Below are 25246 nucleotides of genomic sequence, written 5' to 3'. Positions count from 1 at the left end.
ATATCTAGTATAATAATTTGAAGAATTAGCAACATTGATCTAATATGGAACACAAATGGATTTAAAGTTTCTGTTTTACATTTTAAAACATCAGGAAACTATTACGAGCAATCTCTACTAAGATCTAGACAGAGTAGAAATATGGAATTTTACTGTGAACATGTATGTTATGAATTATACTGATATGTAAATTGCACAGGAAAGCTAAATCTGTAATTTATGAAAACAGCACATCATAACTCTGTTAGTTTGCTACACTCCACCTTTTAAAATAATATTTCCTTTATATATCTATATATATAAATCTCCAGAATAACATCTTATGGCATAACCATAATACTGACTTCTAAATCCCCATCAGCAATTCACAGCTAGAAGTCAGATCAGTAAAGTTCAGTTTAGTTTCACACATGCAACTGCACCATATCAATATGCACAACTCAACTAAGGATAAGACAGCAAACCAAAATACTGATACACACAAGTTTTTAACACCAACAACAAAACCCAAACCAAAAAAAAAGCACCCACAAAAACCACAAGCAACTGAGGCCCTTCCCACCCAAACATCCCCCTGCACTCTATTGAAGTTGTTCTAGAGCATCCTAATACAAAGACTGACCCAGGTAACATTGTAAATATATATAAAACACTGATTATCATATTAAAATAATTATTTTCAACTTTTCAATTACATTTAAATCTTAGGCTTTTAAATACCTAAGATACATCTATTCCATTAATTAAACACCGAATTTCCTCCATCTAAAAATCTAAGTGCTACTGAGAAGAAATTTTCCAATATAGATAGACGGATATTGTACCTGCAAGTGAGCAGTTCGCATCCCTTCTGCAAAACCTATAAATGTAATCTGTAAAATAAATACAAGAGTACAGTGAAGTACAGTATTTTTTTTTTTTTGTTTCTTGCAGATATTTAAGAGTTTAAAATTCAGCAGACTTAAAGTTAAAGCTTCATTCTACTGCCACAAAAACCATACCTTAGGGCAGCACAGCTTACTCAAAGAGCAGCACACAGTCATACATAAAGAATGGTAATGCTATACTGTTTGACTGAGAAAGGTCAGATCAGACTGAAGAGCATACACAACATTTCAAACTCACTACACAGGAATTATTCTAGTGGCTGGTATATACAGAGCAGCACATACATGCCTCATTACATCTGTTAAAATAAAGATGATTTTGCAAAGATCAGTGCTCATCCGTCCTTGCTTCAGGCTGGGCACAGATGAAACTGTTTCAGTCTGAAATCTGTCCAAGCTGATAAACTGTTATACATTTGGATATACTGAATAAAGCATAATGCCATTATGCAATTTACCATGTAAATTGATTAGCCTGAGGCCAAAACACAACAGATTATTTAAGCCACATGTTTGTATGTCATTGCCAAGTAAACAAAAACAAACCCTAACATAAAAGAATTAAAATATTCAACCTATCAAAAAAAAAAAAAGGTCTTGTCAGGCTCTGGAACCTAAAGTATGCCAGAAATAACTGTTTTACCTCAGTTTTTTGTGCTTGTGGACAAGTGAAATATTTTATCACACCTTGTCCCTCTTTTCTCTATACAGGTGTTTTGTACCATTCAAAACAGACTGAAGAGAGTCAGTCATTGCTCAAACTCTGCTTCATACATCAGATTTCCTTAGTTCTCACTTATTATTTCCCTAACAACAAATCCAGAGGCCATCTGCATACTCAAAAAAAAAATAACAAGACATTTATTTTCCAAACAAGGCTGTCAGAAAATAAGCTTTTCTTCCATTTTGTAGATACAGAATAAAGCACAGAGACTAAATACTTTTTCCACTGATGTTTGAAATTTAGTTTTATATGCTTTCCATTTTTTCAGAGCACTATGCAATACATCAATTTTTAAACCATAACTCAGAAATTTGCAGCAGCTACTCCAGTTACTCCAAAGAACATCACTATGTTTATATTGATATATTATTAACTGGTTCAGCTACCTCCTTGTACATACACAGAAATTCTGTAATGAGGAAAAAGAGCTCTGTAAGAGCTACAAAAAATAAATGCCCAGAATTCTATTTTGAACTATTTTTGTGCTTTGAATTTGTCCTTTCAAAGTGTGAGCAAAAAAACAAACCCCAAATTTTATTTTCAACTGAAATCATAATATAAAAAATTCTCTCTTGTTTATTTCATAGGGTTTCATGCTGGAAAAAAAGATCTTATTCTTCCAGTTAATATCTTCCTGCTTATATCCACTTATCGTTATGTCGGTATGACAAGATCATAAAGAAAATAATGCTTCACCACAGCATTCCAAATAGCTCCAGACAAATTACACATCTGCAGCACCGTATTCACCGTGTTAACTGTGAAACAATCCTGTTTGAGCAACGTTACTCTTCAACTCCTACACCTTCTCTTCAACTCCTACACAATTCATCTGCTCAACATCTGCAAGACATTCTTCAGCTTCTACATTTGTTATCTGTACAGTATGAACTTTTATCAGCAAAATATGAACTGAATTACTCCACAGAAGGGGCAAGATATCAAACATTTTAAGCTACCTGGGAAAAAAACTAGTTCTCTGAAGAACATTTTGAGAAGCTCTAGAGTGTGTTGTTGTTTAGGATTTTTTGGCAGTTTTGCTTTGTTTTCTTTAATGGGTGTTTGTTTTTTGTCTTCTTACACGTCCCTTCCTCTTCCTCAAGATAATGATTCCAACCCTTATCTTCTCCCATGGGATAACTCATTGTGAGAGACAGGGCAGTGAGCAGGAGTCATAGCTTCACACAAATGAAGGGCAATATTACACTGTGAAATGAGCAGACAGCTGTCAAAGAGATCACTACTGAATCTGTCGATTTTTGCCTTGGCTAATCTGGATCTCTTTATTGTGGCCAAACAACAGCTTTCACAGGAAAAAAAAATGTTTTTTAATACCTTGAACATGTCAGAATATATCAGTTCAAAAGTTGTTGGGGAGTAGGCCAAGGAAACAAAAAGGTCATCAGAAACACAAGTCCTTTCTATAAACTAAAAACAAGTGTATGAGACACTGTATTCTAAGGCTATCTTAAGCCATGGCTACAAAGGAAATGGTACAGGAAAACCTAAATTCTGGTTTTCTCAAGTCTGAGTTCTTCTAACATCATCTTCCATATAAGTATCTTTTTCCTGTATTTTCATAAGAAAAAAATACCTGTCCTGTGACAGGATATTGACCCTCTTCCATTTCACCCAGAGGACCCTTAATTGCTTGATCTCATATGGTAACTAAATACAGTCAACTATCTTTCTCCACAGGGACCATCACTGCAGGCATATAAAACATGTTCCCAGCTATTTGTCAGGTATTTTCGACAAGACAAGAAAACCTTCATCGATTGTAAAGCATGGTCTGCCTGATCAGATAAAGACAAGGTTTTGCTCACACCTCCACTGCATAGCTCTTTGTCCTTACCTTAATCTGTCACAGCTTTCATCCTTCACAAATTCAGGTTCTTGCCTGCTTCCCAAATGTCTAAACCCCTGACTGTATCCATTCAGTTACACAACCTCCGGCGTTCTCCAAGCAACCCTAACTCATCAACCCGCCTCTTGCTACTGCTTATGCAATTATCAGTCTCCCACAACCACTTCCTCAGTTGTCTTTGCTTCAGCTCTCCCTATCTCTGCATGGCCTGTTCAGGTCAGCCTCTCACTCTCTAAGCTCCTTGTCACACCTGTCCACTACTAATTAGAAGTCTTGTAAAACCCATAACACAAGGTACATGGTAGACATTGCTTTTACTTTTTTCTTTTCCCTTTGGGGAAGTAGCTGTTAGCCTGTAACTCAAACAGTTCCAGTAATTCCTCCTTACAGCTTCAGATTTACCTAGATAGTCCCACATTCCCTCAGGTCTACTTCATCCAGACCTTGTCCAGCTTTCAGACCATTCATAATCACATAAAATAAGTCTAGATCTGCAATTCTGAGGCTTGAGCTTTAATCTTCAGACCTCAATCAAAGTGTTCTGCTACTTTGTTAGGATATCATCTATACAACCTTAATCACAGCAGTGCTTACAAATGCAGTATACCCAAGCCATCTATTTACACACCCTGGTTTTTCTAGTTTCACAAATCCTCTGAAGCAGAGAAATGTTACCTTGAAAAGTTACAGCCTTTTTAAGACTTCAGTGACTAAATTCAAGAATGACAATAGGGGGAATAAATTTTAAGGCCAGTAACTTGCAGCATTGTTCCTATGTATTGCCCTGCAGCTTTCCATACTGTTTCAGGAGAGATTGCTTTCTACCACAGCCACAAAATATATATAAGTGGGAATATTATGGCAAACCTCAATAAAATGATCTTGCTCTTCCTGATTTAAGCATTCCTCTGCTGATACATTGCATAACTCTTTCCTGCTGTGTAGCAGTGACTTCATAGATTGCAGGACACTTTCACCAAAACTCTGGAAAAAAAAAAGAAAAAAAATTAAGAAAAAATACCTGTTCAGTTTCAGATAAATGGTCCATCTCTCTGTTCTCTGCTCCCCACAAGTTTTGCTATTCTGATTATTATTTCAAATCATTTTGTACATAAATCACCGGGTTTGAAGTTTGAATTTACTTCAGGACATGAACCTGAAGCAGGTACATTTTCTTCAAACAATACTTTTATTCCAAAATAGTTTGACATTCTGTATTTTAAAAAAAGGAAAGAAGTGAACAGACAGAAAAAAAGAACAGATGAATCCAAGAAGAAATTCAAATCCCATCTATTCCTTGCATTGTAGCCTCTATATGGAGCTTTTCCATCACCTCTTCCTTAAATAGGATGAAAAGCAATTTTAGCCAGGAGAAGTAGTGGGGGTGGCTTCAGAAGTCAGAGGAGAAGAAAACAAACAAACAAACAAAAACTCCCAAGAAAATCCACATACACTCCTTCCCATTCCATGAAGAATATAAAACAACTGTAACTTAATCCCATGTAAATACCTCTTGTAACATTTCCTGTAATTACGTTTATGGTGACATGCAAGCACCCCGGGATGGCTAAAAAAGGCTGAAGAATCCAAGACTTTATTCCAGTGTAACAAAGCATAGCAGTAAAAAACAACTAACACTATGAAGGCAAATAAGACTACAGAACAACAAAAACTAGTTCACTCAGCTTGTAAAAAAGACAGTATCATCTGAATTGTTTTTAAGAAGTCAGCAATCTCTTCTTTTTTAATTTAAAATTTTCATCTTCTCTAGCAAACTGGAAGATTAAGAAGACAAATAAGAACATCAGATGGTTAAAATTTATTAACCCAATAATTATTCTCTATAAGACTGCCCTGTTAAAAAATGACATGAGAAATCAGCATGTCCAACTTTTAATGAAGTATTTCAAATTCATCTAGCTTCTCAAACAACAGCAGAAGTGCTAGACTTCAAATGTGGACAGAGAATTTCACATTTCTGGCACTCCCACAACAAAAATAATCCCTTTATAGTAAAAGTGATTTTACATATTACAGGTAAACCTCAATAAAGATTTTAATTTTTCTCTGTATAAAAAGCAGCATCAAATGCTACTATGTTGAAAGCCAAATGCTACTAGATCAAAAGTCAAATTCAGGGGGCCACTGTCATTGTGCTTATGCTCATGGCAAAATTAGGAAAGCACTTCTAAAATGAACAGACAAAAGCAAAACAGAACTTCAGGATCTTTGAAACTCCCAAAATACCTTTCAGAATACTAGCCAACAAGGGTCAGACTGCCACACTGACAGCCAATGTCAAAACAGTAACTTTTATAAAAAAGTAATAGCTGAACTATTTCATAAAGTATTTTAGGCAGTTATTGGGTCATTTGAAATAAAATAATGAAGCACTCACCTAATTTCCACTTTTATCTATTCCCTTGCCCCAACATGTTTAGCTACAATTTGCTCCCACCTTGTACTTTCCTAAGAATGCTGTCAGTGTCTTTCTCTGGTTCTCTGGATCTTCCAAATTTACAGGAGGCTGCAATACTAATTGTTGCTCAAAGACTGTTCCCTGGTAATTCCTTCATTCATCTTGTACAAAAGTAATTTGTGTAGCCAAACACGCATGTTGAAATGTCTCATTTTCAGCTTTTATAATACTTTAATCAGTCACAACATTCAAAATAGTAATTAGGGAAAAAAAGACATTCATATGACATGACTTGCTAATTTTCTGCAAGCCAACAGTGCTCCAGTTTGAGCTCGAAGGGATCATTGTTATTCCCTAGCTGGCTTTTCTAAAGCTGCAAACTATTACACATATTTATACACAAGTACCTTTCCCTAGTTTAACATCTGAAAGGCAGAATGGGTAACTAAAAACCAGAGCATGGTATGAGGAACTACTGAGGTGAAAGACAATTCAACATTTTGGAGAATATTAAGTTGAAGTGGGAGAAGAAGAAAGATGAAACAACTGGAAAAATCTCCCTAAGGTCTGGAAGGACCACCATCCAAGACTATATGCACTTCTGGTATACAACTGAGGAGATAAAATATCCATAGTTAAAATGAGGAGGAGTAAAGTGACATATGTTTTTCAGATCATATTAATGAATATTAAAAAACCTCAGAAAGTGAAAATAATAACCATATGGAAATTAACAGGCACAATACATACACAGAGGAAAAAATCCCATCTACCTGGACTTCTGTAGATCACCTAAATATATGAAGCATTAACAAAACCAGACAAAGACAGAATTACCTAAAAGAGCTGGTTTTGGAAATTAAGACTTTGCCAGGATGGAGATAATAAAAAGAGAGTTTTGAGAAGAGTTGATACAGGTCAGTAAGCAATTTCTTCAAAATTTATCTTGAGGCTGATGTCAAGCATCATCACCATTAATAAACTTAATGAGAAAAAAAAAGTAAATATAAAATAAAGACTGTTGATAATTTGAAATAAGCAGGTGTCATCAGTTAAGAAGGAGAACAACAAATCATACAGAAAGAACTTGCTCAGCACAACTGTTTTAAAAAACAGCCATAAGAAACACAAAGTTATGTCCTTAAAAACTAAAAGCAAGCTTTAAAATTGAATTGCAAATTCACAGCCTGGGAAATAAAACACCTTAATCGATTTCTTGATCATGGCATAGCAATGAATGAATGGTCTATATGACACTGCACTGAAAATAGCAAACATGCATCCTTTAGTGAAAGAACTGACATCAGAGTCACTGAGAAGGACATCCTGTGTAATTGCACATACAGTATTATCCACATGTAAAAAGAAGATTAACTCATAACAAGCAGAGAAAGTAGGACTATGGAGGATAATCACTGGAATGCAGAGGCTTTCATACAGAAGCAGACTAAAACATTACTTTACACAGTTTCCAAAAACCAAGGCTAAAAGATCATCAGTTGTAAAAATTTAAGAAAGGTGAACATCAGCAAAAGAATAGAAATTATTCAAGCAGAAAAATAAGGATATCCATAAGCAAACAGATAAAAATTTGCTGTGAGTATCTTCAGCCTGAAATTTTAAAGTCTTAGTTATTACTGCAGTGTGGTTCAAAAAGACAAAACCAGCAGTAGGTTTGGGGGGAAGTGTTTTAAAGCCCTCATTAACTGAGAGGCTATATTTAGTAAGCTTTTGATATTCCTATCATTATCAAAATTGTGCTTGTGACAGCAGAGGACTGGACCCTAAATTTCAGAGAAATCCTTCTATCCAACAGATAGTGATGCAAGTTCCCTCACAACCCCAAACTAGAAGACACAACCACATTAAAAATGGAAAACTAGCAAGCTCCCAAGACTATCAGCTCAGTTTAGGTAAGGATAAGATGTCATCTTCAATGAAATAATTTTTTTTGTAACTACTACACTTCCAATGTACATCAAAATATGGGCAAAGAACACCCAAGCAATCTGTAAAGCTCTACTTGGTAGGCCTCTAGGATTTAGTATTCTTTCCTCACATAAATTCCTGCCAGAAATCCTATTTTATTCACAAGGACAGATTTCAAATTTACTAAGTTTTGCCAGGGGAAAACCAAAAATACTGTCAAGGTGCTCAGACATGAACAGTGAAAATTCTTGTCACACCTCTAGCTCAGCTAAGCAATTCGAAGATTTGCATTATTTCAGCAAATAGAGAAATCATTATCAACAAATCCATCACAGTATACTGGAGGAGATATTTGGTCTCATGAAATGTTTCATAAAACAACTGCTTTCTAATATTTCAAACAACCTTTACAATGCCACAATCTCCAGAGAAATGAAGTGCAGTGCTGGACAGTCACACATCCCCTGCTCTTAAATAACAAAGCAGCTCTTCCTGATTTCATCTGCACTAGGATTTAAAGGGACTGAATATTCTGAGGTAATTTTGTAAAAATAGAAACTAAGGCTTTAAATATGCACACCATAACTGTGCATTGACTTTTAAGAGCTACTACTGCAACAATTCCTGTAAGCTGTGACAAAGTATTACAGAGAGGACAGGAATCAGAGTGCAATCTTCTGTAAATCAACAGAAGGTGAAATACAGTGCAGTTCTGACCACCCTACTGCCTGGCTCTAAGAGAATGAAAGTTCCACACCATAATCTAAATAGACACCTCACAGGTAAACATCAAGAGGAGGCAGCCAGAGATCAAAACAATGGAGTCAGAACTCTGCAGGAAGGGTTGAATTAATGTTTCTAGAACCACACAGTCCAGAATGCCTAATAGCAATTGATGGAGCACTTCACAGCAGTAATATTTTAAGCAACTACTAGAATCAGTGAGGAATCACTAGTCACTGTCATTATTAGAGAGATGCTTCTGTAACCCACAGGTCTAAGAACCTGGTGGGGCAGGGAGGGTGGTATTTGTTTTCTTAAGTAAATTGAAACAGATAAACAAATAAAGGGCAGACTTTAAAAGTCTTTTTAAAGTAAGTTTATGTTAAGGTTAAGGATGCAAAATTACTTCTTGACTGTAGTTGAAGATCTCTATTTGAGCTGGAGAGTCCTCATAAACCAATAAAATTCAAGATTTTATACCACATGTCTTAAAGTGAAAGATTATCACCCATAATTAGAAATTGCTTAATATATGGCAGTTAACATTCCATGTCAGGAAACAACTGACTACCAACCTCGCTGTCTCACACCACCTTCCCTCTGCCATCAACCAGGACATATACCACAGACACTGTTTCTTTAAAACAACAAAATCTGCTCCTGAAATAAAATAATGTAATTTTCATGTGATAGGATGCTTCCTTGCTCAATCTCTCCTCTTACTGTTGCAGCAACTTGCAAATAAGGAAGTTATTAATAGCCAAAGAAGACCTAGAAAATTACTCATCTGTGTTCAACTACCTAGAGAAATACGGTTAGATAAATAAATTTGTTCCTTCAGGATAAACTGCAACTTTCACTTTATTAAGTGCTTACAGAAGTTGCAAGAAAATTTTAGGAACAGTATTTATGTTCTCCAAGTTAAGTGACAAAATTTAAAACAATAAATAAACTGAATTCAATATTAGAAATCCCCCCTAATATTCTTTGTAAGTGCTAGATATATTTTCTTTTTCACTAAGGTATTTCCTAAACGTTCATGCAAAAACAAGGATAAACCAGACAAGAACCAAGATCTAAGGATATTACAAGTAAGCCCTAAAACAGGCTTCATAGAATTCAATAAGACTCTGTAGCTGTATTTTAAATTATTACATATAAACTCAAAAAATCTGCTCTAAAATAAAAGCTGTATTCTAATAAACAAGGTGAATTCTATGAAATTAATACATCACAATTTTATCACATCACCTTGAAAGACAAAAGCACTTCCTTAAATGATGCTATCTCTCAGTTCAATTACACTAAATACACCAGAATGCAGAGCAAAAGCAATGTCTCCTTGAAATATCAAACAACCAAAATTAAAACATATTAAAAAAACCCACAGAAAAAAAACCCAAATAAACCAGTTCACTTGCTTCCTTATTATATTGAAAAGCTCAGAAATACTTTTTTATTTAAATACAGATAATTACCTTTTCAATAGATATTCTTGATTTCATGCGATTGCCCTGAGCCCTGGCGTACGTGTCCATGATCTTACCAATCTTGGTATTCAATGACAGCTCAAAAATGCCTGCAAAAAACATTTATATTTGATTACTTTATATATACACTAATATTTATACTAAATATTATTTATATTTAGCATAAACTTTATATATACACTAATATTTATGCTAAATATTATTACTTAAACTAAATTTATACTTTATATATATATCCATATACTAATGGATAAATATATCCATTTAGCTCACATCCAGTCTAAAACTGCAAGTAGACAAAACAAGAACCAATAAAAACAATTAAAAAGCATTTAAAGATTAAACAGCACACCATCCATACTGACAGCTGCCTTTAAGAAAGTACTGCCTTAATGACCTTCAAAATCAGGCAGGAAATGCAGAATACAGACACTTAGCAGTAAGGTTCATTGTTTTCCTTTAACTAGAATTTCAAGGGTGGGGAGGAACAGTACATTAAATTTTGATTCACTGTCGCTCATGTGCTGGAAGGTTTTTCAGTGGGTTCCTATACAACACAACCACTGGAACCACCCTTTAACAATCTCGGGAGGCAAATGCACAGCTCACCCACCATGGCAGCCAATGGGCCCAGCCATGTCTGTCACCCTGGGGTGCCACAGGCTAACATGGATGGAAAATCACTCTCCTTCCCTGGCTCTGCTCTGGGCAGCCCAGGCTCTGATGGCAAAACACAGCAGACCATATGCGTTTACCATCACTCTCAACTGAGTAAGTCACGAGAACTTCTGCTCTAATCAGCTGCCCTTATTTATCCTAAGTCTAATTCTAACAACAAGAAGATAAAAAAACAGCTATGAAGGTATTTTTTCAAGTTTCCCTCTTTAACCAGCAGCAATGGATCCAGTTTGTTTCATTCATCTTTGCGTTCACCAAAATAGGCAATAAATATAGAGTGTTAAAGACAGAAAGCATGTGGTGAGCTTTTAAGTTCTATGGAAGTTTTCATACTTCATCTTTTCCCATGGTCACACACTTTAAACAGGAAAAAGAACTCCTACACTATATAAAATAAATGAGGCAAGGAGGAAGTGCATGTAAAAATTACTGCAAAGATAAAGAAAGTAAACACCACGACATCAGAGTATGGGTCTTCACACAACTGACCAGGCCAGTTTTGTCAATCTCATCTCAAGCATGTATTTAACCTTTATATGGGAAATAAAGTTTTATATAGGTTTGGCCTTGAGCATAAGCAATTTAAATATGAAGATCAGTAGTGTCATCAAGTAACTACCTTCCTCCACACCAGCACCTCTAAAAGTAAAACTTCTTCAAGAATAAAATAGCAAGAGATTATTATTAGGTACATCTGCACCTACGAGATTATTATTAGGTACAATATGAATACATTTCACTTAGATTTCTGCTTTCCTTTACAAAGATGAACTTGCTAGAATCTTAGAAAAGAAGTTACACTTAGGCAAATAAACTGAAACATTTTCATGTCTAGACACAGCTTCTCTCCACTGGATATTTAAAGTTTGGAAAATTCAGACAATTACATGAAGCAGTCAGGTGCATGATCCACAGATTATAGATATATGTAAGTATAAGAAATACAAATAAAAATTAATTTCACAGTAAATTATGGATAGAAGACTAAACACAACAATGATTCTGCTAAAACTCATGTGTCTAAAATAAAAAAATCCACACAACAGTATGGGGCAATAAAAAGATATCCACTTCACCTGTCCCAACTGCTCTATCTTAAGTGGCTAGTCCAGTAAAAATCCAAAGCATATTGGGGAAATACTCTTAGACACTCCTTCATCTAAGAAAAAGCCATCTACAGAAAAAGATGGGTTTTCACTCAGATACTTCAGCTCTACATTTTTGGATGGATCCCTCCTTGCAACAATTTTAACAAAGCCCAACACAGCATGCCATGGAGATGACGTTTTAACCTTGCTGGGTGCTGCAGAGTTTACTCAGGTACGGCAGTTCACAGTTACACTGCAAACTGCTTGCAGGTTAAGTATTTTCCTGTGTTGTCAACTGCTACTAAACTCTGGAGACGTGAACACCAACCTGTAGGGTCCCCTACCTATGAAACAAACAGACTCGTAAATCACAGTATGAAGACTGAAAAATCCTGGGCAGAAACCACAGAGCTTTATCACCATAACACCAAAATGTTTTAACTTCTCTGCATCCTGTCCTTCAGTACTTGAATAATACAGGTACTAATATATACACCTATAATATACCACCTACAGCATTTCTGCTCTCTATCATGCACTTCAGAGAAATCTGAAGTCTCACTTGTCCAACAATGCAGCAAAACCATATTCTTTTTAATATGTAAAATCATTATCCATTTTCAAGACAACAATGGTTCAGTCATGTGAGAAGTACACAAACATTAACTGAAAAGGAAGTGAAAGCACTGACAATAAAGCAGCCTGGAAGTAGCTCATTTGTATAAATAAAACCTACCGTTTCAAATTGCTTTTACTTCTGGATATTGAATTTGACTATTAAATTTAATTTCCTCCTATTGTTTACTCAAAAAAGAGGAATCAATGGCAAAAGCATCAGGAACAAGAGGAACAGGACTTTTCTGTTACGGAGTAACTACTGTCAGACCCCCAAAAAAAAAGGGAAAAATTGATCACACAACTAATTACTGAACACCCATACCATCTTTCCCTTTTTAGCAAGTTGCATCACCTTAAATGCACACAGCATGGGCAATACACAAGAGGAGTTGGAAGCCTCTGTGCTGCTAGGAAGCTACAAATTAGTTGCCATTACTGAAACTTGGAGGGAAAAATCCCACAGCTGGAGTGTGGCTGTGGACGGCTACAGGCTGTTAATAAAGAAGGGGCAGGCTAGGAAGGGCTGAATGTTGCTCTCTACAGTAAGAAATGGATAGAGTGTGAAGAGCTGTGTCTGAAAGAACAGCCACAAGCGGGCTGAGGCATACTGGCAAAAAAAAATCAAAACGAAGTATTAAGTCAGCCTGGTGGTTGATCCAGGGAAGCCCACTGAGGAAGCCTTCCTCATCCAGCTACAGGAGGCACCATGCTCACAGGCTCTTCTCCTGCTAGAGGCCTTCAACCACCCCAAAATCTACTGAAAGAGTAGCACAGAAAGCTATTTTAGGAGGAGACTCCTGGAATGCATGGAGGATAGCTTCTTAAGACACATAATGAGACAATCCTCACCAGAAGGGATGCAACACTGGACCTGTTAGTCACCAACTTAAGTGATCTAATCCATGGCAACCAGATTGGTGAAAGCCTGGGCCACAGGAGTCACACATTGGTGCTGTTTGCAGCCCTGAGGGACATGGAACAGGCAAAGAGTCCATTCAGGATCCTAAACTTTGGAACAGCACACTTCTGGCTGTTCAAGGAGCTAAATCCATAGGCTTCCCAGGAAACTGTCATCAGGGATGTGGGAGCAGGACAGAGCTGGCAGACCTTTAAGAATACTTTCTGTAAAGCTGAAGAGATACCAATCCCTGGGTGTAAGAAATCAGGAAAGGAAGGCATGAGACTGGCACTGCTGAGTTGAGACCAAACTAAGAGCAGCTGAGCTCAAACTAAAGGGCAAGAAGGAGATGAACAGGCAGCGGAAGCAGGGACAGGTATTCTGGGAAGAGTAAAAGGACACTGCCTGGTTTTGCAGGTTAGAAGGCCAAGGTGAGGCTGAACTTGGCAAGGGATGCAAAGAATAAGAAGGGCTTCTACAGGTATGTCAGAGAGAAATAGAAGGTCAAAGAAAATGCACTCCCACCGATGAACATAGCTGGCAAACTAGTAACAACAGATGAGATGACTGAGGTACTCCACAACTCTTTTGCCTCAGTCTTCACTGGCAACCTTTCTTCCTACACCTCTCCAGAAGATGGACTGGAGGAGCAAAGAGAAGATCAGGTTTGCAATCACCTGGGGAACCTGAACATACATAAGTCTATATGACCTGTGGAGAGGCATCCCAGAGTTCTGAGAGAACTGGCTGATCTAGTTACCAAGTCACTCCATTATATCTGAAAAGTCATGGCTGGAAAATGGGAAACATGGTATCCACCTTAACAAAGCGTAGAAAGGCAGATCCTGGGAACTACTCACCTGTTGGTGTCACCTCAGATCTTCTCTGTGCCTGAGAAGATCATGGAACAGATGCTCCTAGAAGCTGTGCTAAGACACATGGAGACAGGGAGGTGATTCAGGACAGCTAGCACAGTGTCACCAAGGGCAAGTCCTGCCTGAGCAGCCTGGTGGCCTTCTATGATGGGGACAAGGAACAAGCTACAGATGTCCTCTATCTGGACATCCATAAGGCTTTTGACACAATCCTCCATCCTCCTCTCCCAATAGGAGAGATATGGATTTGATGGGTGGAATGCTCAGCGGATAAGAAGCTGGTTGGATGGACCCATCCAGAAGAGAGTAGTCAACAACTGAGTGTCCAGATGGACCCTGGTGCCAAGAGGTGTCCTGCAGCAGCTCACAGCAGCACCAGTGTTATTTAGTACCTTCATTAATGCCACAGACCAAGTGAATCAAGGGCACCCTCAGCAAACTTGCAGAGAACACCAAGCTGAGTGGTGTGGCTGACATGCCTGGGGGATGGGATATTATCCAGAAGGACGTGGATAAGCTCAACCAGTGGATCCATATGAAATTCATCAAGTTCAACAAGACAACACTCAAGGTCCTGTACCTGGGCTGGGAAAATTCCCAGTGTCAATACAAGCTGTAGAATGAACTGATTAAGAACAGCCCTGGGAAGAATGACTTGGGGGTGGTGGTGCACAAGAAGATGGACATGACCCGGCGATGTGTGAGTGCAACCCAAAAAACCAGCCACACTCTGGGCTGCAGGAGGAGCCAGCAAGCAGGGGGATGCTCTGCTCTGGTGAAACCCCACCTGCAGTGCTGCATCCAGCTCTGGGGTCCTCAGCACAGGAAACACATGGACCTGCTGGAGCAGGTCCAAAGCAGGGTCACAAAAACGATCACATGGATGGAGCATCTCTGCTATGAAGACAGGATGGAAGAGTGGGAGTAGTTCAGCCTAGAGAAAGCTCTGCGAAGACCTTACAGAAGCCTTTCAATGTTTAAAAGAGACTTATAAGAATGACAAGGGTGAACTTTTCAGCAGCACCTGTTGTAACAGAACAAGGAGGAATGGCTTTAAAGTAGAAGAGGGTAGGTTTAGGTTAGATACAAGAAATCTTCTGCAATGAAGGTGGTGAGCCACTGACACAAGCTGTCCAGAGGTTGTTGGCGCCCCATCCCTGGAGACATTCAAGGTCAGGCTGGGCAGAGCTCTGAGCAACCTGATCCAGCTGTAGATGTCCCTGCTCTCTGCAGGGTAATTGGACAAGATGGGCTTTAAAGAACCCTTCTAGCCCAAGGAACTCTACAAATGTATAAGCCCAGTTTTCCAGAGATGTGCTGAAGAACACTCTTCCCATCAGAGCATGTAACAAGCATTTAGCTAACTTTTCCATATGCATGTTTGAATATATGTAAGGAGCAAAATTAAATAATCAGCTTAAGAGAATCCAACAGGAAATTTGCCATGGATTTCATCTCTTTGTGTAAGTCTATCCCATGCCTAAATGTACTTTAAGTCGATGTGTATTGACAAACCTTAGCGGGCAGAAAAAAAAAAACATTATCTTTTTTCTGTAAATGTGCTGAGTAAATCTCTTAAATTGCTACAGAGGCATATGTGGACGTGCACACCTATGTTAAACACACACAGGTTATGACAAATTTGAATAAATTGAAAATACATGTAATATGGCATTATTAAAATTAAATTTCAAATAAAAGGTTCTAGCCAATAGTAAATCTGTATTATGTTTTAAAAATGAGGTGTTTTTAGTAGTACTAGAGCAAAAACAGACATCTTTCTTTTAAAGAAAAAGTACTATTCTTTTTTGTCTTCAGCACACAGACCTGAGTCAGCCTAGAGAACTCTGATGATGATTTGCAAAAGCCAGGTTTAGTGAAACACTGAGCTTTGAATGATTCATTCAAAATATGAAATTTAAAAATCCTTAAGAAAATACTCTCTTAGAATCACAAAATCATCAAGGTTGGAAGAGGCCTGCATGATTATCTAGTCCAACCACCCATTCCCTCTGGTCCTCTCACTGCAGGCATGGCAGAAGAGTCTCGCCCCCACCACTCTACACCCTTGTTTCAGGTGGTTACAGAGAGTGATGAGATTTCCCCCATGCCTCCTCTTTTCCGGGCCAGGCACCCTGAGACACTCATAAGATGTGTTCTACACCTTCCACAAGCTGCCCTTCTCTAGATGTGCTCCAATGCCTCAAAGTCCTTTTGGAACTGAGGGGCCCAAAGCCAAGCACAGGATGCAAGGTGTGGCTGCACCAGCGCTGAGTACAGGGGCACAATCCCTGCCCTGCTCCTGTTGGCCACACTGCTGCCAACACAGGCCAGGTGCCACTGCCCTTCTTGGCCCCCTGGGCACACCCTGGCTCAGGTTCAGCTACTGTCAACCAGAACACTCAAGCCCCTTTGTGTATTTTGTACATAACAGAACCACACCAAGTGGGGCTATTATTTTCTAAGCTACAGCACTTTCTCAAGAAAACTTATTCCCACCTAGAGAAAATTTCACCAGAGAATACCTTGTTTAGTTCTCAAGGATTAATTAAATGTAGGTGGTATCTACCACTAAAGTCTAACTGTATGATTCTGAAATAATCTCACAAACATGAAGCCATGTAAGACTCTTTCAAGTGTAACCTGGATAAATTTCGAGCATTGTTACCATTTATTTCAGTATCACTGATCTTTTCCAGAGACAATATAATTGGGATTATTTCCCTCCCTATCTCACTCTGGCAATACATCAGAGAGGAGAAGGCTGTATCTTTAAATACAGTTCGGATCTACAGTTCACCCTTTTTTTTCCCCCTTTTGCATATAGGATTTCTTTTGGAAACCAGAGAAAAGTACTTCGGTTGTAATAAGAGAGCCAAAGATAGCCCCTCAAAAGAGCCAAGAAAGCAAAGGAGGAACGCTCCTTGTTCCTCCTCCCTTGAGGGAGAAGAGGAACAGGGAGGAGGACATGCGGCAGGAGGGAGGGAGGGAGAGGAGACACTTCTACAGCGAAATGTTCACAACAGGCTGAACTCACTTAACCCGTGCGTACCGACCACAACCCCAACAAGGCAGGAGGGAACGCAAACTCCCGGAGCCTCCGTGCGCCCCTCCGGCTGCACCCGCACGAGTCAGTCAGTCAGTGCCCACCGGAGATGCGGACGGACGGACCCGGCCCAGGGGGGCACCGAGGGCGGTGCTATCGCGGACCCCGCGGGCTCGCTCCTGGAGCGGAGGCGCCGCGCTCCCCCCTGCGCCCCTCGCGTCACCCCGCGCTGCCGTCCAGGGGGCCCCGGCCTCGCCCCGGCCCGCTCCAGGTGGCCGGCGGGGCCCGCGGGAGCTGCGCTGCCCCAGGGGATCCTTCCCCGGGAAGGGCGGCGCAGGATGCGCTTCCCCGGGAGCCCCGGGCGACCTGTGGCAGCGAGCCCCGAGTGACAGGCCGCCGGCGGCGCCCCGCCCTGCGCCCGCGCTCCCCAGCAGGGCGGCCCGCGGGCGAGCGGCTGCAGGGGTGGGAAGAAGAGCGGGCGCTCCGTACCTGTGGCTGTGGCTGTGACCGCCGCCGCCTCCTCAGCGCCCGCCGCCCGCGGCCATGGCCCCGCTGCGCAGCGGCCCCACAGCGCCCGACCGGCGCCGCCGCCCCCGCCCCAGCCCCGCGGGCCCCGCCCCCTCCTGCCCCGCCCTGCTCCGCCCCGCCCCCGCTCTCGCGACGCTTCCCGCCCAGCCCCGCCCCCGCAGCCGCCGCCGCCGCCGCCGCGCGCTCCCATTGGCCGGAAAGCGGCGGCCGCCCCGGAAACAGCCCAGGCGGCGGCGGAGCGCGCGCGGGGTCCGTGTCGGCCACGCCCCCAGGGGGGCCCTGCGATCCCTGTCCCTGTCCCGGCTGCTGCCCTGTCCCAGCCCCTTCCCGCGGGAGTGCCCGGGCGCGGGCACGGCGGTTGCAAAGCCCCCGGGAGCCGTGCGCCTGCTCCGTCGGGGCTGGCGGCTGCCGCCCGCTTGCTCGGGGCCGCCTCTCACGGCCGGCCGGCGGCCTCAGCGCGGGGCCTGGGCTGGAGGCGGCAGTCGCACGAGGTGCAGACAAAGCTTTGAGACCCTGTTTGAAAATCCTGTGTCCTCCTTCCTTCCACACTGCCTTCCTAAATTCAGCGCTGCCGGATTCCTCAGGGCGTCAGGTGTGCATTTAGCCACCAGATAGTTCATTTTCACCTCCTCATGAGTTGTTCTGCTGTGTGTGTAGGTGTAGTCGCTGTTGGGGGATTTCCTTTCATTTGGATGGAAGCAGTAATCTGGTGTAGTTTGCCAGCATAAAACGCCCTTCCAGCAGCAGCAGCAGCTTGTGCAGGCACAGACCTGGCAGCAGGGACACGGCGAGGAGCTGTGTTGGGCAGTGCACAATGGCTCGTCTGAGCCGTGTGGGCTGAGAGCTCTGTTCCCCTTCAAAGGAGAGGCTCCGGCAATCCGGGAAGAATCCGGGACAGGCCTTCCTCAGAGCCGGCATGTGAGGGGGAAGCTCGGCGAGGTACCACAGAACCGGAGCTCCGCCGGTGGAGACGGGCCCGCGTCTGCCCGCAGCAGCTTCTGCAACGCAGGAAAGAAAGAGTCGCCAAAGCTACGTTCAGAAAATAAATAAATAAATGCATTCATAAATAAATAAATAAAAATCCCAAACTTCGTATACTAGGGAAGGGGTTAGGGAGGAAAAAAAAAAAAAACCAAAGAATGCTGCCCTTGTAGCTTTTTCAGTGCTGGATGGTTTCAAGCTCCAACCTGCACCATTTTACAGAGACAAAGACAAACAGAGAGAACCTGCCCTAGCCCCTTCATAATTTGCACTTTTCTTCCACCACCTAAGACCTATTAAAAATATATGAGAATTTTTTTGCTCTCCCTTACTCTTCATGATAATTCCTGCTTCTGCCTACCTGCTGTTTTTACTTAAGCTGTGGCTTTTATTTCTCTTTAGTCTTTCCTGAAGGGCTGTTTGAGTTCTACAATCATTTTAGACACTTCAAAGTCAGGGGGTCCATATTCACTTTTGCCAACCTTGTCACAAGGTACCTTGTCACAGACATCTTTTCATTAAAATCCTTTCGTTAGGATTTTTTCTGCTGAAGCTGAGAAGTTTCAGCAACAAAGTGTAAACAATGGTTATCTGCTGCTGTGGAATGTAACAGGTGGATCCGTGATTGGTCTCCTGTGGATGTTTGGATTTACTGACCACTCACGGCAGAGCTGTTCTCGCTTTCTGCCGAGACACAGAACTTTGTTATTCATTCCTTTTCTATTCTTAGCTTAGCTAGCCTTCTGAGAACTTTCCTTCTATTTCTTTTTAGTGTAGTTATAATGTAATATATATAATAAAACAATAAATAAAGCCTTCTGAACATGAGGTCAACATTCTCGTCTCTCTCTTCATCCTGCAACCCTTGCAAGCCCTGTGACAGTACCTGAACTACATTTTCATTTGCCCTAAAAACTACTAAGCTGTGCAACAAAGCCGTGCAAAGACTACACAGATATAAGAAACAGAAGATTTGTTCTAGACTGTGTCTCGCTATGCCACAAGTGGGATATAATGTTCCATGTACTCCCAGGGCCTGCGGGTCTCTGTGGGGTGGAGAAGAGTAAATGAATAATAGCTTCAAATATAACTCAAGATAGTCATCATTTCAGTCCCCATTGAGACCAGCCTGATTTGGAAATACACAGTGTTTTGAATAAAGACATTTTAACAGTTTGTTCATCTTCAGCTTAACAACAAAATATCTCCTTTAGACCAACTCCATCATTAAATGCATGTCTTAGTTTTTAAGAAAGATAAAAATTCTGTAAGATGGATTTGTTGTTTTTATATTTCATTGTTTTTTACTTATCAACATTAAGTAAAAAATCACAAAACAAAATAGCTATGGAAGCAATGTAAACATGAAAAAGCATGCTTTAAAAATAAATTCAGGCCTTTTATTCCCTTTGTTTTGGAATTCCCCTTAGACTGTTCAGACTAATGAGTTCCTATGGCTCCCTGCCAAAACCTTGAGAAAAATCAAAGTTTACCCTCATCAGGAAACTATGAAACATAACCCATGGCATGCCATTGTTGGTTACAAAAATAAGAATGTTCCTTTTTTATACAATAATAAAAATGGGGATAGCTTTGAAAAAATGATTTTTTAAACTATGTTTTTTTTACAATTGATTTAAATATTGCCTATGGTAAAGCACAGGAAACTTGCCTGGTCAGCCAACACTTCTTAAAATTAATATAAATTATGAAGCAATAAAATGTTGGTCTCTGGGCTCTGGTACACTGAGCCCAGCCTGGGAGGAAGGCACGTTCAGGACAGCCCCAGCCCTGGGGCATCCGACACCTGTGGGGACAGGGATGGGTCTAGTCCAGGCTGGAACACCACTCCACATGTGGGGGTCAGGATCAGACCCCATGAAGGGAATCAGCATCTCAGATGTTTTCTGCCTGCTCTTTTGGTATGAGGAATTGGCATCTTTAGAATATTTTTGTCGAAACTACTGTCATATCCCTGGTGCTATCCTGACTCACTGGCTGCACCTGTCTATTACGTTTGGTATTTCAGGATCACTGGCTTGGAACAACTTATTCAGAGGCTGTCTCAGCGTGAGTTATATGTCATGTCTCTCAGGTATTGAATGCCAGTTCTATAAAATGTGTTGAAGATCTATGGAAGATGTTGAAGAAATAGTCTGTGGCTTTATTTGACTTTTCTTTTGTCCATTTTTTTACTAGTCACTTACTTATATTTTCCCCCTCAGTACATGAAAACTACACAGTTGCATGATTGTGTCAGTGTTGTTTTGTTGGGGTTTTTTGATGATATTACCTCTGGAAAATGTTCCTGTATTACTAAAGCTTTATTAAGGTCAGGCCAGACCTGAAATTATATCCTTCAAGCTACACTTACTATAATAAGGATTGCCTTCACAAGGACAGATAAGTAATTTATAGTATTATTCCTGCCTTTAACAGGTGGAGCATATTCTTCCAGTCTTAAAACCTGTGTAAGCCTTTTTTTTCCCTTGATGCCCTTGCAGCAAGCTGGGAAGGATCTGCTGTGCTTGAAAATATTCCACCCTCCTGCTTACCTCCCCACCACCTCATAATAAAAATCTAAAACTCGCAGCTCGCAATGTAATAATTTCATGAATGACTTCTAGAGGCTTATCTGTTTGTAACATGCCCTTCAGCTCTGCAGCCCAGCTCCCTGCTCCCGTGTCTGCGCTGCTTCTGGCCTGTGCCAGCGTGAGCATTTGTGAAATCAAGCGATAAATGAGATTGAACTGAGAGGACCGGAGAACAACCTGCTTTCCTTCCGTTTTGCTGATCCAGTTCACCAACATAATAAATGTGTCAGCGTGGCACTGGGGACAGCACGGACACAGCTGAGAGCAGACACAGCTTAAATGGTCTTGTTGTGCTGCCAGTGCACACCCAGGCATTGACTTGCTTTGCCATTTAGTGCCTGTTCAGTGTCTCCTTGAAAACACTCCTGACACCCCTGACACGCCTCCAAAACTGGAACTCTGCGTCTCAGTGGGTAATTCTGTGAGTCATCTTGTCATAAACCTGGGCTGGCCATGGTGTTTGTCTCCAGAAAGGGTTGGGTTTATGGAATTATGGTATAATGTAATGGCATATTTTGGTTTCCCTTCACCAAATCCTTCTCAAATCCATTGTTTCCAGTGACATGTTTGAGAAGTCATTTTTATTTGCATGTTTGTGGGTATTTTAACTCATTATTTTTTCAACAGTGAAAACCCAATAAACTTAATATATGTAACTCTGTTGCAGTTATTAGTGGTTCCTCTTTCCCTGGAGTTTGATCTGTAAGGTATGTAAGTTTCCAAAACAATATGCATAAAGGATGTCATCTACAGTTCTGTTCTGAACTGGCCAGTCATGTCCTGCTGACAGAAGAGTTCTGAGAGCCAGCCTAGGAGGCCTTTTATTGCAGAATGGAAAGCATCACACGCTAACCTTATCAAAAGATACATTGTACTCCATAGAGATGCTTGCAGATGCTATGAGATTATTATCCAAAGCTTTGGAAAGGTCCCTGAATTCACATCCTTTCTGTGCATTGTGTTTATTAGAGGATGTGATAAATGCCGTCACTGTGTTACTCAAGACCATACAATAATAATTGGAGCTGGCTGGGAACTGAAATTTTTATTCTACAGGAAATTCCAGCTTGTCAATATTTTGTTTCATTGAGTGCTGGAACAAAACATGTTGGCTCTGCAGCCTTTCTGGCAAAAATGGAAAAATCTATTTCTTTGCCAGCTGACAAGCCTGGGAAGCCAAGAAACCAACTGAGCAGTGGGCCTGATGCCAGGGAGCTGTATAACCAGTCAGCTGAACTGTGGTAAGGAGCCAGCTTGGCCAGCAGCCACAGCCAGATCATGGCTACAGCTTCTGTAGAAAGTTTTGATGGAACCAGGGCAATCCAGAATTTCCAGTGCCAATCTGTTCAATTAGAAGATGGCCAAACACCCTCTCAATAATTGACACCTGTCAGGAGAGGATGTAGCTCCACTCTAGATTTTGTTGCTTATATGTTTCTTTCTTCAGCTTTTGTCTTGTAACTTAGGCACATATCTATTGCTTGTAGGAGCAGATTAAATCCAATAATTTTCCTTAAGATTGATGATGATACCCAAGCCCATGAGGGGGTTTTCAGAGTGTCCTTAATTGCTAGTTTTATGATTGTCATTCAAATAACCTTGCGTGCCAGCAGTGCCTCATGGCATCTGCCTGGGTATGCCCTGCTAACAAGAGTTATACAGTTACTGCAGGCAGTGCAGTGTGAGATTGGAATAAACACTTGTCTGCTATCAGATAACAAACTGTCTTCTTGTCTTCAGCCCAGATTTGCAAAGTTTTAAGATAAACTTGCCAAAATGCAATAACGAGGCAAAAACATCTTCTGAACTAGGGAAATGATACTGATCTCTATTGGGAAGTTGGTGATGTGGAAGTCACCAGCAATATGCAGAGCACCCTTCTCTGTCAGAACTGAGCTGTTTGCTCAATGTAACACTAAACCTAAACATTGTTGCAGGATTCTTGTAATGCTCCAGTTATTTTTCCCTTTTGATGTATTTCTGGAAAGATATCAGATAAGTTTGTAAAAAAACCCTACATCTTTGCCCTCCTGTAGTTCACGGTTATGGCATCATCATAAAAGTTTTTTTCCAAATGATTTTTTCAAATGTTTAGATAATTTCTATTATAGAATAAATGTTATAATTCCTTAGATCTGCAGACATTGTACACACTATGCACATTCCTTGTTTCCTTACAGTTGCTGCCTATACTTCCTCTTTAAAGCCCAGAGATGTCCTATACCATCCTTAGCACAAGTGTGGTAACTCCTGGGAACAATGAATTTCCTTGTAAATGTTCAGTGGTAATTAAATTTTCTGCAACTTCGTCTATGTAAGTAGTCTCTAATATTCCTGCTGTGAAATTAGAGGAAAACCAGATACTTTACTGAGACACATTTCAAATCTTGTGCCTTCCATTTGTAAACAAATGTGACTCATTTTCTCTCTCGAATTCAACTACTGTGGAGATGCTACAGCATCTGGATTCCAAATTAATTCAATGTCTGTTTTCATTGACCTTTATATTTTCTAAGCACGGCCCAGTTTATTACTGGTTTTACAGAGTTTATTCTTGAACTGGAAATCATTTTAGAGGGAATATTTTCCCACAATGAAAATAGTTCAGTGTCATGTTTATGATGTGCTTTCTCCTTCTTTCTGCTGGAGTTCTTACACAGTTTGCTGTGTGCTGCTGCAATATATCCTGAAATGTGCTCTTCATCTCAGATGAAATAACTTGAGCATATGTTTAAGGTTTAAGTCAGTCTCAATATGACCATTTGGCCTGTCTTGTTTATATTCCACAGATGAATAACTACTGCTGTGTGCCATTAAATTCTGATTCTCTTAAATTCTGATTCTCAATTTCCTCAGTGTTGCCACATAATCAGAGATTATTTAATTTCCCTTCTGATTCCATCTATAATAGAAATGCTCTTTAAACATGAGCACACTTTAATTATAGTGTTATTGTCTTTTTCCATCAAAATATTGACTGGAAACTACCAAGTCCTTACGTGTCTTGGATGAACCTTTCAGCAAAATAGGAGCATTGATAGCTTCTCCCAAACTTTGTTTTCAGTTCTCTCTCCCTCAAAATAAAAAAAAAAAAAAAAAGAAAAACTAGGAGTGACAAGGAAACCATCACCTAAAACAAGCTAGATGTGCCTCATTCCTCCCTCCATTCACATGGTTGTATAAAATATTGCTGTAATACAAAGGATCCTGAAAACCTCAAATCAGAGAAAGGGAATTTTTATAGTGGGGGGTTGTCATTGTGCAAAAGTCACTGTACAATCCTTTCCAAGGACTTCTTTGTAAATTACTGTTTGAAGACACAAAATGTTGGCCAAAATGAAACACAGAACAGAAATATCTGAAAGAAATGCTGTGGGGTCTTCCCTCCCACTTTAAGATGTCTGAGTTTCTGTTTCTGAGCTACCCTCACTGAAGCCATTTCATTTTCCCAATTAAATTTTTCCAGGTACATTTCTCAGCTCAGAAATGTTATATTTACACGCCCAACTGGGAACCATTTAAATTTAATTTTTAAACTGCTTTTAAATTGAAGCTCACTTGATTGTGACAGTAAATTGAGTTTTTCAAGTTGAAGTGTAGCTTAAAATTATGCATCCTGGTAACATTGTATTTTACTGGGTATTTTGGACCTAGTAGTGTTGAACCAGAGTCCATGGTCCAACGTTTTGGACATGTACCATTGAAGTATTAGTTATTCTTCTAATTAAGGAAGTTAATTTTTAACTTTTTTGAAAGGAAAGTATCTTCTTTGTGGTCACTTATGCTTTAAAGCTGTGGATGTATATATATATAAAAGCATAATATAAATATCTATTTTAGTATATAAAGTCAAAATCTTTTTCATCAGTCCAAAGGGGACTAATCCAGTGCCTCTCCTCAG

General features: G+C 40.3%; 1 protein-coding gene across 3 annotated transcripts in view; it reads right to left on the bottom strand.

The window, feature by feature from the left end:
- AKAP11 (A-kinase anchoring protein 11) overlaps positions 1-17811 on the bottom strand; it is a 43295-nt gene extending 25484 nt beyond the window's left edge. For all 3 annotated transcript variants that reach the window (XM_058044910.1, XM_058044911.1, XM_058044912.1), the window contains exons 1-4: positions 17732-17811; positions 10028-10128; positions 4346-4462; positions 825-872 (exon numbers count right to left, since the gene is read on the bottom strand). In XM_058044910.1, coding sequence (XP_057900893.1) covers positions 825-872; positions 4346-4462; positions 10028-10087 — 225 coding nt within the window. In that variant the 5' untranslated portion in view covers positions 10088-10128; positions 17732-17811. The remainder of the gene's footprint in view (positions 1-824; positions 873-4345; positions 4463-10027; positions 10129-17731) is intronic.
- Positions 17812-25246: the final 7435 nt, after the last annotated feature.

Source organism: Melospiza georgiana, chromosome 2 (genome assembly GCF_028018845.1).
Source record: "Melospiza georgiana isolate bMelGeo1 chromosome 2, bMelGeo1.pri, whole genome shotgun sequence".
NCBI lineage: Eukaryota > Metazoa > Chordata > Aves > Passeriformes > Passerellidae > Melospiza > Melospiza georgiana.
The sequence above is the reverse complement of the archived record's forward strand: the minus strand, read 5'-3'. Positions and strand labels throughout refer to the sequence as shown.